General features: G+C 33.1%; 1 protein-coding gene across 6 annotated transcripts in view; it reads right to left on the bottom strand.

The window, feature by feature from the left end:
- NBEA (neurobeachin) overlaps nucleotides 1-12,654 on the bottom strand; it is a 696,720-nt gene that overhangs the window by 417,939 nt on the left and 266,127 nt on the right. For 5 of the 6 annotated variants that reach the window (XM_058547999.1, XM_058548001.1, XM_058548003.1 and 2 more), the window contains 2 exons: nucleotides 11,806-12,244; nucleotides 239-393 (listed from right to left, as the gene is read on the bottom strand). In XM_058547999.1, coding sequence (XP_058403982.1) covers nucleotides 239-393; nucleotides 11,806-12,244 — 594 coding nt within the window. The remainder of the gene's footprint in view (nucleotides 1-238; nucleotides 394-11,805; nucleotides 12,245-12,654) is intronic. The other variant, XM_058548000.1, reaches the window with a different exon arrangement.

Genomic DNA, 12,654 nt, shown 5'->3' with positions numbered 1-12,654 from the left:
TTGAGAAGACTCAAAACAAAAACCAATCGTGTCCTCTAAAATGAACACTAAAAAATACACCCTAGAACTACAGACAAATTCTGAAACATAGTAACATAAAGGAGAACCTTCTTAAGGATTATGATAATCTTAAAGGATCAGGGTATTTTAATTTTTAAGATCAAATAAGCAGAAAAATGAAGATATAGAAAACAGAAAGAAAAAGATGAGGTATCACAAAAATATATAAGGACAATACCTGTTGTATTAATCATACTTTTTGGTGTAGCTCCAGTAGCAGCAAATATATTAGAGGTACTGCCTGTTGGCAGCCCACTTCCAGCAGCAGTGGCTCCCACAGTGGTTACAGCTAAACTACCTGGAGGTGGCTTCTTAACAGGCACCACGACACTCCTGCAAAGAAAGAAATGACGGAAAATAACAAATACAAGCTTTAAGATGAACTCTAATCCTGCTATGGCAGACATATATAGTCAATATCAAATTTTCTTTTCTTTCTTTTTCCCTTTTTTTTTAAAACTCCTGTGCCCAACTGCATCTGTGAAAAGGATATGGACATGAATGATACATTGTAAAGTATGTTGACTACAATAACACATTTATGTAGAATCTGGAGTTCGCAAACCTTGCTTAAGATAGCATGTGGGCTATAATCAGGAATCTGGGGAAACTGGAAAAATACGTGCTCAAGTTAGAATAGTTTGCATATGCACATATGGGTTTTTGCAAAATATACAAAAAATGTCCATCTTATCTATATTATATTCTCCATACGTAAAATAGTCATAAGAACATTTGAAAGCCAAATTTTCAAGCTTCTTCACAGTAAAGCCGAAAATTAAGCCAAGGAATACTGAATAACATCCCATGACATAATAAGGTTATACTTTATTTATCTGAACAATATTGGTGTTTTTTTTTCCATAATAGGAATGTTATTATAACGAAAAAGAACTGAGATGATACACTAGACATTTGGTTAAACATCTATTTAGCTTTTAAGCCTTTACTTTTTGAATACAGGAGTTGAATATTTTCCCATTTTCTTTAGCATATTTAAATGAATTTCATAAAAAGAAATTCTGAAAATGACATTGTGTTAACCTTAAGTAATAAATGGATGTGAATATCAGTCAATGTAAGAGATAAAGAAACTATTTTTCTAACATAATAAATATCTTTATTTCCTTGCAGTGAAACCTCATTCTTCTCAAAGTTTACAGCACTGCAACTTCATTTAACAAATACTTCCAAGTGTTACTCAACCATCATTGAACCTATTTATCTAGAAAGTAGATGTATGAGATATTTTAAGGTCAAATGTAATACCTGAAAACTAGTGACTGACAGTACAAAAATATCCAATCTAAACTAGGTCTTTTAAATGTATCTATATTTTATAATTTTCCCATTAAAAAGCTCTACTTAAAGGAAACTATATCAATAGCTCATTTTCAAACAGGTCTATGACTTAAGCTTCCTTAATACCAACATTTTTTCAAAGAAATCTTTTGTTAATGTATTCAATGACTTTCAATGTCAAAAATCTAAATTTGTAAGAATTATTATTCTTAACTTTTGAAGTACTTAAAACTTTTTTTGTGACTAAAGGTAATATAATCTTAAATAATCTTCTTTGTGCCAAAAAAATGTTTCTTCATTATTTCTTTCTGGATACTTCTTTTCTCTTCAGGGATGGAGTCAAATTCATTGGATTCAACCTTGAACTCTCGACTATCTCATTAAATTATCAAAAACTCACATTATGCTTTCAATCCCTTCAGTGGCCATTCCTCACCTAATGCCTTCATTTATTTCATTGAGAGACAATGTGACATTATGGAAAGAATAAAAGATATGGAGTTAGATGACTAAGGCTTGAGAACTAAATCATTCTCAAGCTGGGTGATCTTAAATTTCAGTTTCTCACTGTAGAAATGGCAAGAGAAATGCCACTTACTATGCATATAAATGGAGAGATTAAATGAGACTGTATTTAAAAGGACACTGTCAAATATGAGATGTCTTATAAATGTTAATAATTGTTACCACTGTCTAAAGTGAAATAATTCTCTGCTAGATATAAGGTATCTAGCTATAATGATCTACATAAAGATCAATAGAAAAAAAAGAACAAACTAATATTTTGGTTTACCATCAAAACTCTTCTCTCTGGGGGCCGGCCCCGTGGCTTAGCGGTTAAGTGCACGTGCTCCGCTACTGGTGGCCTGGGTTTGGATCCTGGGCGCACACTGACGCACCGCTTCTCTGGCCATGCTGAGGCCGCGTCCCACATACAGCAACTAGAAGGATATGCAACTATGACATATAACTATCTACTGGGGCTTTGGGGGAAAAAAGGAGGAGGATTGGCAATAGATGTTAGCTCAGAGCCGGTCTTCCTCAGCAAAAAAAAAAGAGGAGGATTAGCATGGATGTTAGCTCTGGGCTGATCTTCCTCACACACACACAAAAAAAACTCTTCTCTAAATTTCTCAACTAATGTTGAGATGCATTATTTCACTGGCTATCTAGCAATAAAAAATTATCAATTCTTAATTTGAAAAGAAGTCAGTAGTGAAACTATAACACTTTTCCCCCTACATTTCTCATTAAAATCCTTATGAATAAAATAAAGAAACAGGTTGATTGACAGTGCTATGAGATGGGTTTGTAGATGGTAGAAAAACTAATACCAAAGATTCCTGATTAACAGATCATTACCAACTTTGGGCAAAAACTCTGTAACAGACTGGTACAGACATCTTATCAAGGGCAAATAAGTTATATTATGAAAATTAGTTATACGGATGAGAGAAAAATATTTTAAATCTCAACAACTTGTAATGAAGTGTTGTAAATACATGCAAAAAACATTAAATGCCTACTAAAACAAACACTAAAAGCATCTAATTCAATAGCAATTGATGTGAAAGCCTACAGACACTTCACTGAAGCAAACTCAGTAGTCTGATGGTACACGGTATATAAATATAGTAGTACAGTGGCCCAAAGCCCAGCTTTTAATGTCAGACAGACCTGAGTTAGAATTCTACCTCCAACAATTACTAGCTATGTGGTATTAGGCAAACAAATCTCTGTAAGCTCTATTCTCCTCACCATTAAAATGAGATTCATGATAGTTTGTACCTCATATGATTATTCTAAAGATAAAAAGATATAATGCATATAAAGTGCTTAGCACTCTGTTACCTGGAATATTTTAAGTGGTCAATACCTTTTAGCTATTACTAGTATTGCTATGGCTCCCAAAAGTGCTGATGTGGTCTGAGTCTACATCAGCAACAGTACCCAGACTGAAAGAAGCAATAATCTTGATATACTTAGGAATTGTCAGACCTCATAAACAAAATCCTGCATGTATTTGTAGGTACCATATTTCAAGAATAATGACAAACAGCATCATGTCCATAAGAGCTACAATGACAGTGGATCTGGAAAACAAGTTGTGTGAGGCAAGGATGAAAGCCTAGAAAATTATGGTAAAAAAGTGAGAAAAATTATACCAATTTTTAAAAATCTGATGGTATATGATAAGGAAACAAGATGAAACTTCCATCTATCTCCAAATACCAAATTAGGACCAACAGGAGGGTGAACCCTCTAGCAACTTTTAATGAGCTCCAATTTCCAACCACTGATGTTGTTCAAACAGCTAGAACAACCATGTCACAAGGGTTGCACAGAGAAATGGGAAGCTGGATTTGACTTATTTCTCAGATTCTTTCTGAATCTACTACATTATGCATTTGTAACCACTATTTCCTTTTTGATTAATATGGCCAAATTGCTTATGTAGAATCAGAGGACTGTACATTCTTGTCCTTAATATTACTTCTTCAAACTATCCATTCCTTAACATCTTAAACCATCTCTGTCCTAAGCAATCTATTTTACAAATATCTTGAAAGTTTACACTTAGCATATGTGTTGATAACACATTAGTTATCTTTTGTAATATTATTATGTATTTACAACTACTTTTATATAAAGTAAAAATTTTTAACTCTTACAAAATCTTCTATCATTACTCAACATTTGTTGAGTAATGTTACTCAACATTTCCCACTCGGTTACCTATTCCACCTATACCAAAAGGCTTCTCTAAGAGTCTATGTACCCATTGTGGGTACCCATTTAGGGGGCATAAATATCCTAAAATATACACAAATTTTTGTAGTACATACATTTTTTCTAGAGTTAGCATATAATTTTTATCTGGATTTCAAAAATATAGCCATAAATCTAAACTATTAACATATACTGCTCTTCTTATAGATCTGCCATTCATACTAATGGATACTTAAGATCCTTTACACTACACACACTTTACCAATTGCATTTTTCCATCTTAAGAATATTCTTTCCATGTTTTCCCAATTTCACACTTCCATCCCACACCTTTAAGACTGAAAACTATAAAGAAGTGGATAATTCCTTTATACTACATATAATCTACACACACTCCAACGTTGTAAAGGTTATCATCAAAACAGCACAAGCCAGGAAATTATTCAATCTAATATGCTTTAACAAAATGTTTCATTGAGTGATTGATTATACGTTTTGTAATACACTGAGTGATACCTAATACAGAAAAGCGCAAATTCTTTCATCATTGAATTTATCCTATCTCAAAGCCAGAGATTTGCAATGTGATCTAAGATTCATTCATTCAACAAATATTTATTGAGTACTATGATGTGTGAAGGATTGTTTTAAGTTCTGAGATATAGCAATATATAGAACAGACAAAATCTCTGCCCTCACAGAACTTACATTTCAATAGGGAAAGACAGAAAATAGAATAACATACATACATGAGCAAATATAGTAAGGATATCAGGCGGTAAGTGCTATGAGAAAAATACAGCAGGGACAAGGATAAGTAGTACTGGAGGGGTGGCCAAGAGAAGACTCACAAAAGGTGGTATTTGAGGAAACACTAAAGGATCTGAAGGAACAAGCCATGAGGCTATCTAGAGAAGACTGTCAGGGAAGCAGAGAGAAAAGGAAGAAGGCTAGTGAGCCTCCAGAAGATTGAGTGACATCAAGAATTATAAGAGATGTGATGGGAAAAGTAATACAGTAAGAACATAGGTGCTTCTAGTCCATTGTAAAGACATTGGCTTTTTCTTAGAGTGGGACCAGAAGCTATTAAAACCTTATGAACAGGGGAGGAATATGATCTTAGGTTATAGCAAGATCACTCTGACCGCCATGTTAAGGATAGACTTAAGGTGGAAAAGGCAACTCTGGGGAGACTGGTTAGGGGAATACTACAATAATCCAAGCAAGAAATGATGGTAGTTTGGATCAGAATGGCGAAGTGAAACTGGTGAAAAGTGGGTCAGATTTTGACTACATTGCGAAGGCAGAGCAAACAGGATTTGCAGAAGGCTGAACGTGGGTGTGAAAGAAAAGTCAAAGATGATGCAAAGGTTTTGCCCTAAGTAACTGGAAGGTCAGAACTGCCATTAACTAAGATAGGGAGGACAATGGTTAGAGCAGGTTTATACCTGTTAAGTTATTAATCATCCAAGTAGCAATACTGAATAAGCAATGGGATAGATGAGTCTCTAGTTTAGGAGCGAGATTTGGCCTGAGACATAAATTTGGGAGTCATCAGTCTATATGCTACTTAATGTCAGGAAAGTGGATGAAATCACCAAAGAAGTGAGTGCAAATGGATAGCAGAAGTGGTCCAAGGGCAGTCTTGGGGCCCTCCATAAACCAGCTCTGTGAATTTTGTAAAAAGGATACTACTTTATCTGTATACCTCAAGATTTGTCCTAAGCATAAAGTAAGACACTGAAGATAAGAAAGGGCTTTTAAATACTGACTCATTAAGGCAAGTGGGTTTTATAATTATTCATGACACCCTATAAGAATCCCGTTGTTCTTTCTGCCCCCCCCCTTTTCTGTAACACTTCTGTGACAGGTTAAAGGAATACAACCACACTGACAAATTTAGGGAGTACAAGACAAGTAAGACATAGCCCACGCCTTAGAGATACTTAAGAAAACATAAGAGACAAACAAATCAACTGTGCAATACATTTCAATAATTGCTCTTATCAGAGTTATGCACAGGCCATTTCAGGAACACAAAGGATGTGCATTATCAGCAAAGAGTGAGCTGAGTCTAAAAGGATCAATAGGAATTAGCCAAGAGGAGAAAAGTTCAATAGTAAACACTCAGTGAGGCACAGAGATATGAAAAAACATAGTAGATTAAAGACTTACGACTGGTGAAAAGTGCACAGATCCTTACGACTGGTGAAAAGTGAGGACTTTGTATTCCAAACTAAGAAGTTCATACTTCATTGTGTAATAACAAGAAATTATTTCAGGATCTGCACCAGTTTTGTATTTAAGAAAAATGTCTCTGGCATAAATGTGGAAGATACATTGGTACACCTGGAAATAGTGAGGCCAGTGGGAGGTAACAGAAGAAAACCACTTGAGATACCAAGGGCCTAAAGTGAGGCGATAGCTTTGGGAATTGACATGTTGTATCTTTTCTGGGATTCAGGTCTTTTAACCAAGTTCAAAAATAGCCATCTGCTACTTTTTTGAGACTAATTACAAGGCCATTTCATTTATCATAGGATTTTGGAACTTTATGGGACTTTTTAGAAATAATGCATTATCCTATATGTTGGGAAACTGAGTCCCAGAGAGCCAAAGCAAACAGATAAAGGTCACACACTAATTACAAAGAGACCCATGACTAATAGCAAGTTCTCCTAATTTCCAGATTGTTACTCTTTCCCTAACAAGGCTTATAGATGTTAAACATTTATCTTGAAAGAAAAAACGGAAACTTCAGAGAAAAAATATTTATTACTGATTTTAGGGTGACATTACAATTTATTGCAGCTTATCAGAAATCATGTTACTTATGATGTTTTAACATTTGAGTCTCTATTTTGCAAAATATTTAGAATACCAATAGAAAAAAACACGTAGAAGAAATAATTGAGTATTTCATTAATCTGCCCTTTAAAGACAGAGACTTTTTTCAGCTCACTAAACTGTCTCTGTAAATGCCAGAAGAGACAAAGGCAACAACATTGGGCAAATTAGGATACAACCATGCTCGGTCAAAATTGCATCTTCTGGCAATTGGCCTTAAAATACTATACCCAGGACAACTGGAGCATAATAAAAGCTGGTATTTCAGTGGCTAGATATCACAGAAACTTGGAAATGTAAAGGTTGGCAGATTTTTTATCAATTTGGCCTAGATTTACTTGTTTATCCTTTAAGTGATATAATCAAAAATACTTTTTTTAAAAAATTGAAAACTATAAGAATAGAAATTGAAGTTCTGAGCAGTAATTACAATTTTTCATAGTCTTACTTAATTCTAAGTTTAAAAAAAATCATTGTAGGAGGATTCCATCATTTAAACATTTCTTCATTACTTACCCTAAATAGTCATCTTTAGCACTAATGTTAAAAAACTAAAGAGAAAGTACCTAGCCTAAGCTTATACCTTAGGGCTAATAATATGAATGCTATCTATATTGCTTTTCTTAGTCTCATAATATTTACAAAATATTTTTTTAATTTTAGAGATTTTCTGTTTCAGAGAATGAAATGCTTAGAAGCAAGGATATTAAAAGTCTGCGGGGAAAAAAATACAGACTAGTTTGCTTGAACATATCAAACCAGTAATTCGAACATAAGCAGGTTTGTAAAATCAAAAAAGATGAAGTATAAATCATGTAAGATCGACATTTGTTAGCCAGAGAAGCAACACAACTATAAGCTTTTTGTGATATCCCAGACTTAAACAATTTTCTAAAACATACTAACAATTAAAATATGTGGAGAAGCATATTATCCTCTGCTTTTTTTTTGTCTTTCCTCCAAACTAAAGGGGATATCAGGAACCCTTGGGGAATTAAGACTGAGCTAAATCACAGATATACACCAAATTCTCAAAAGATTAAAAGCATGTGGATATATAGGATTAAAATTTTAGTTTAAAAGATAGGGTAAAGCTTAATTGGTGGTTTTAGAGAGAAGCATTACCCCAACCTCAAAGTTACATAGTTGTTAATACATAAAAAATAGAGCTCAGCTAGAATATTTTATAAACCATAGATCTACACAGAAATCTATGCAAAGAGATAGTATAGTTGGAGAACTTTGCAACTTGATTTATGAGTTCTATGATGAGACTATTAAGCACTTCTTTTAGTAATAAAACCTTGATAAATATTTCTCTTTGTTTCACAGTAACAGAACGTTAGAAAAGCTGTCCTAGTTTCACAATTGTATTCCCTCTATACAAACAGAACAGTACTAGAGGATCTCTAGCATTTTCAGTGCTTTACAATTCATAAATATACATTTGTCAGGGCCGCTCGTTGCAATCAAAGACATATACTTAAATCTGCACAGATGATGACTGGAGAAAACGAAAGAAAAAGAATCAGCACTTTCCGTATATGTAGATAAGAATATTTATATAATATTTCATAATAAAATCTGATGAAAGATTTAATACTAAAAAAGGTTTATTTTAATTAAGTCTAAATGTTTCTAAAATTTGATGGTGCAATTAACCTCATGAAAATAACATTATAAACTTCAAAACACTTAAATTGATCAATGCTCCATCCTAAGTAGGGAGAAACATCCAATGTAGAACATAAGTTAACATAACTCAAATTACATCAGTTGTTTTAGGAAGTTATTTCCAAACTTCCAATCTAGAATAAGTATAAAGAATACATTGTTAGCATGTTTGCAATAGAACCATAAACCATTGGCTAACAAAAGTAAAATCCTAGGTGATTTCCACGGGCATTTACAGTGGAAATTTGTACAACATTATTAGGAAGTATGATTTAGTTACAAAGAAATGAGCAACTGAGTTTATAGCTATTTTTCAACTAAAGATAAAAATGAAATATACATTATTGGTAGAGTAAGACCCACGATAATTCTGTTTGAAACTGGGTAGTACTCAGGATTTTGCTTCTAAAGGCTGTCATCTTGGATCCTATTTTCAAGGAATTCAATCTGATGTTAAAAGACATGTCATAACTTGGATTTCAGACTTTAGTGCTTCAGAAATATGTTTATAGACTTCATAATGTAATTATAGCTACCTTAAGACAGATAAGGGAAATGGTAGCAATATATTGGAAATATAATTGAAAAATGCAGTTGTCCAGAAGCACTTGTGGGGATGATGTCTCTGAAAAGCTGCTCAAAGCTCCAGAGTTTGAAGTCAAATTTTTGATGTTGTCACTCTCAATCTACTGAATGGCTGACAGACAATCAAACCCGTCTGGCTGGCTGGCAGCTCATTTTGCTGGCAGGTGGCAAACAATTAGACACACCAATTTGTGCCTCCTGATGACATTAAAGCATGAAACTAAGTTGTATGCAGGGCCTAGTGATTTGTGTGAAAGCATTTCAAAAATAATACTCTTTGCCGTGGCAACTCATTTCAGACTGCCACCTTCCATTATGGCTTTGAGCAGTGAAGACGACAGACTTGAGATACGTGCAGTGCAAGGCCGCTTCTGTTCAATCCGTCATCAGCGCCCCCTGAGACCTCAATCCCCTCCTTTCATCAATATCACCTCATCATTTACATTTGATAGTACTTGAGCTACTGCATATATTAACTACACTAGAGACCCCTTTCCTAAAAAGAATTGAAATATGCTTTGTGCGCCTCGATTTCATTTCTACTTATGCAATTTAGAATAATGATTCCACTCCCGTTGCATTTTGCACAAATGCTACGGAACAAATGGAAAGTTCTATTTTTTTTAAAGCAATATTTTCATAAGTACAACAAATTTTAAGTAGCTAAGAATATGGGCACTCAGGTGATTGCTTTGTTAAGTTTTAATAAAAAAAAATTGTCCTAACTAATCCAAATTAGAACAAAAATCTTTTACTTAATCTTTATTTCCTTGGATTCTCTTATGCAAATCACAATAATTCTCTGTATTTATTGTCTTGTATTTTAACAAAATTTTAATATATAATTTAAAATTAAATGGAACACAAAACTTTTATGACCCTAAATTAAATTATTATAACATTTATTTATAGATATAGATTTATATATATATATATATAATTACAGATACATGCATATGTTTATACACACTCATAAACACACACATAAATATATCCTGGGAACATAAGCCAAATAGATGAAATAGAGGACATGGCTATAAAATGGCATAAGGAACATCCAAGGAACTATATGAATGATCATCCAGATATAATATTAACACAAACTGTTAAAAAAAAGAAACATTTTCCTATATTTTATAGCCTCTCCTTTTTCTTAGTTTTTAAAAACTTTTGACACACATTTTATCTTATATGACAATTATTTGAAACATTTTATCTCCTTTTCCTACTCTGTAAGTTCATAGAAGACAAAACTAACTTTATCCATCTTTATATCCAACATGATGACTAATGCCATTTACATTTTCACAATAGATTTTCAAGAAATATCTGTAGGACACTGGTTAAAATGTTTATAGGCAAAGATTAAATTATATTTATTTATGAAAAAGATTCATTCATCCTTACTGAAAATGGCTTTACTGTCACATCTCTATCCCTAAACACTAAAAAATTATTTCTCTGATTTGAACAAAGCAATTTGGCTCTTTTAGAGAAAGCAATATGGAATAGATTTTACATTTTGACTATATATTTATTTTGACATTCCAGTTTAAGAAACAATTGATTTCCTAACTTGATCTTTTCCTTCTAAAACGAAAAACAATAGCTTGTTCACACACACATACATAAATATTTTTGTAGAAAAAAGTGTTTTAAACATTAATAATGGTTTAATTCAGACAATAAACAAACATATTCTTTAGTTTATACATTAACACGTAAACATAATTTGGAATATGCGGCAATCCCAGTGTCAAAGTTAAGTACTATTGTCAGTAATTAGTAATTATCCTAAAATATTTTTCTAATGCTGCACATGTTTTTAAATTGTAGGATATACTACATGCACAAGTTCTTTGCTTCTAAAATATTTTATTCTGCTTCTGTGAACCATCATTTTTATGATATGTATATTAGAACAGAAAAAAGAATTAGTTGTTCTCAACTAAAAATTCCTTGTATGATTTAACATTTGTAGATATATGGGCCACTTATAAATAGTTCAGAAACCTAAAATGCCTTTCAGCTATGTTTACTTTCAAATAATTTGTCTCAAAATATTACTTTTACATGATACTGGAAATTTCATAAGGAAAATGACCATGTATATTTTTAAATTTTTTCCATATACTTGCATTTAAAACTTAAACTTGAATTTTATTACTTAAAGCAAACTATTTAATCTCCAACAATTATTACAGTTTTCATTAATATTATAATGGAATTTCAGAGCCAGACTAGACCTTGGAGAGATTTGGCCTATCCCCTCCCTCATTTTATTCATGAAACAGTTAAGTTCGAAAAGATAAAATGACTTCCCCAATGTAGTGTAGTCACTGGATGATGGATTATAATCAGAATCTGGGTTTCCCTATTTCCAATTCAATGTGCTATCCTCCATATCATACTGAAACCCCTTTTTTGAGATGTATTATTAAAATGTTTTACTATGAGATCAATCAGGTTGGCCTGTCACTTTGATATTCTTTGTCATAAGAATCTACATTAATAAATATAATGTTTTTGAGACCCTCAATATTTTTAGGTTAACAAGTCTTTTCCTTCTGTGCATAGAGCACTGTGAATAAGAAGCTCAGTACCTACCTGTCAAAGGAATGGAACTGCATAGGAAGAATAGCCTGTGCTTCTCTCTTCAGTGCTGGATCTGGGTATGGGATGGGTTCAGGGCCACATTCTGCAATTTCAACTGGGGCAGCCACAAGGCTTTTCAATATTTCCTTGACATTGATGCCTTTGGTTTGACTAATGCTAGATATGGATGGTGCAGGCTTCAACATTTCACTGGGGTTCTCAGTTAAGCTTTCCTGTGATTTTTTCACTTCAGATGACAAAGTGGATAACAGTTCACTCATGGCATCAGGGCCTGTGCTGGGCTCTAATTCTGCCCCATTCAGGATGCTAGCCACTTGCTCCTCTCCAATTCCTGAATCTGTATGAGGAATGGAACTTTCTAGCTGAATATCTTCACCAGGAGTTGGTGTTTCTTTTTCCTTTATAGTGTCTGGAAATGCAGCAGGTGTTTCTGTAATGAAAGAAACTGGTTTAAACAAAAAGCTTCACAAGTGAAAACCCAGTATTATTTAAAAATATTCTCACTTATTAGAATAAAGAAAATAAAACCTGTAAGAAACAAAAAATGTGCTAAGTGGATGTGCATAACGACACAACTGGGTTAAAACATATCATCCATATATGTCTGTCATTTTGTTTAGTAAGCATCAATAGAACTCTGTTACTTTTATAAATCATCTGGCATTTAAAAGCATGGAGAAATAGTTCTTACAACAATTTCTTATAGCACCTTAAAAATAATTATTACAGGAAGCTCCATTTTTATCCTTTCATTGTTAGCTACCAATCATACAAGAGAAATTCTTATACATCTCTAATATTGTCCTTAAAAATATGAAGCCATGTTTATATTTTTTTGGT

Source organism: Diceros bicornis, chromosome 9, assembly GCF_020826845.1.
Source record: "Diceros bicornis minor isolate mBicDic1 chromosome 9, mDicBic1.mat.cur, whole genome shotgun sequence".
NCBI classification, from domain to species: Eukaryota; Metazoa; Chordata; class Mammalia; order Perissodactyla; family Rhinocerotidae; genus Diceros; species Diceros bicornis.
This window is presented reverse-complemented; position numbering and strand designations above follow the sequence as displayed.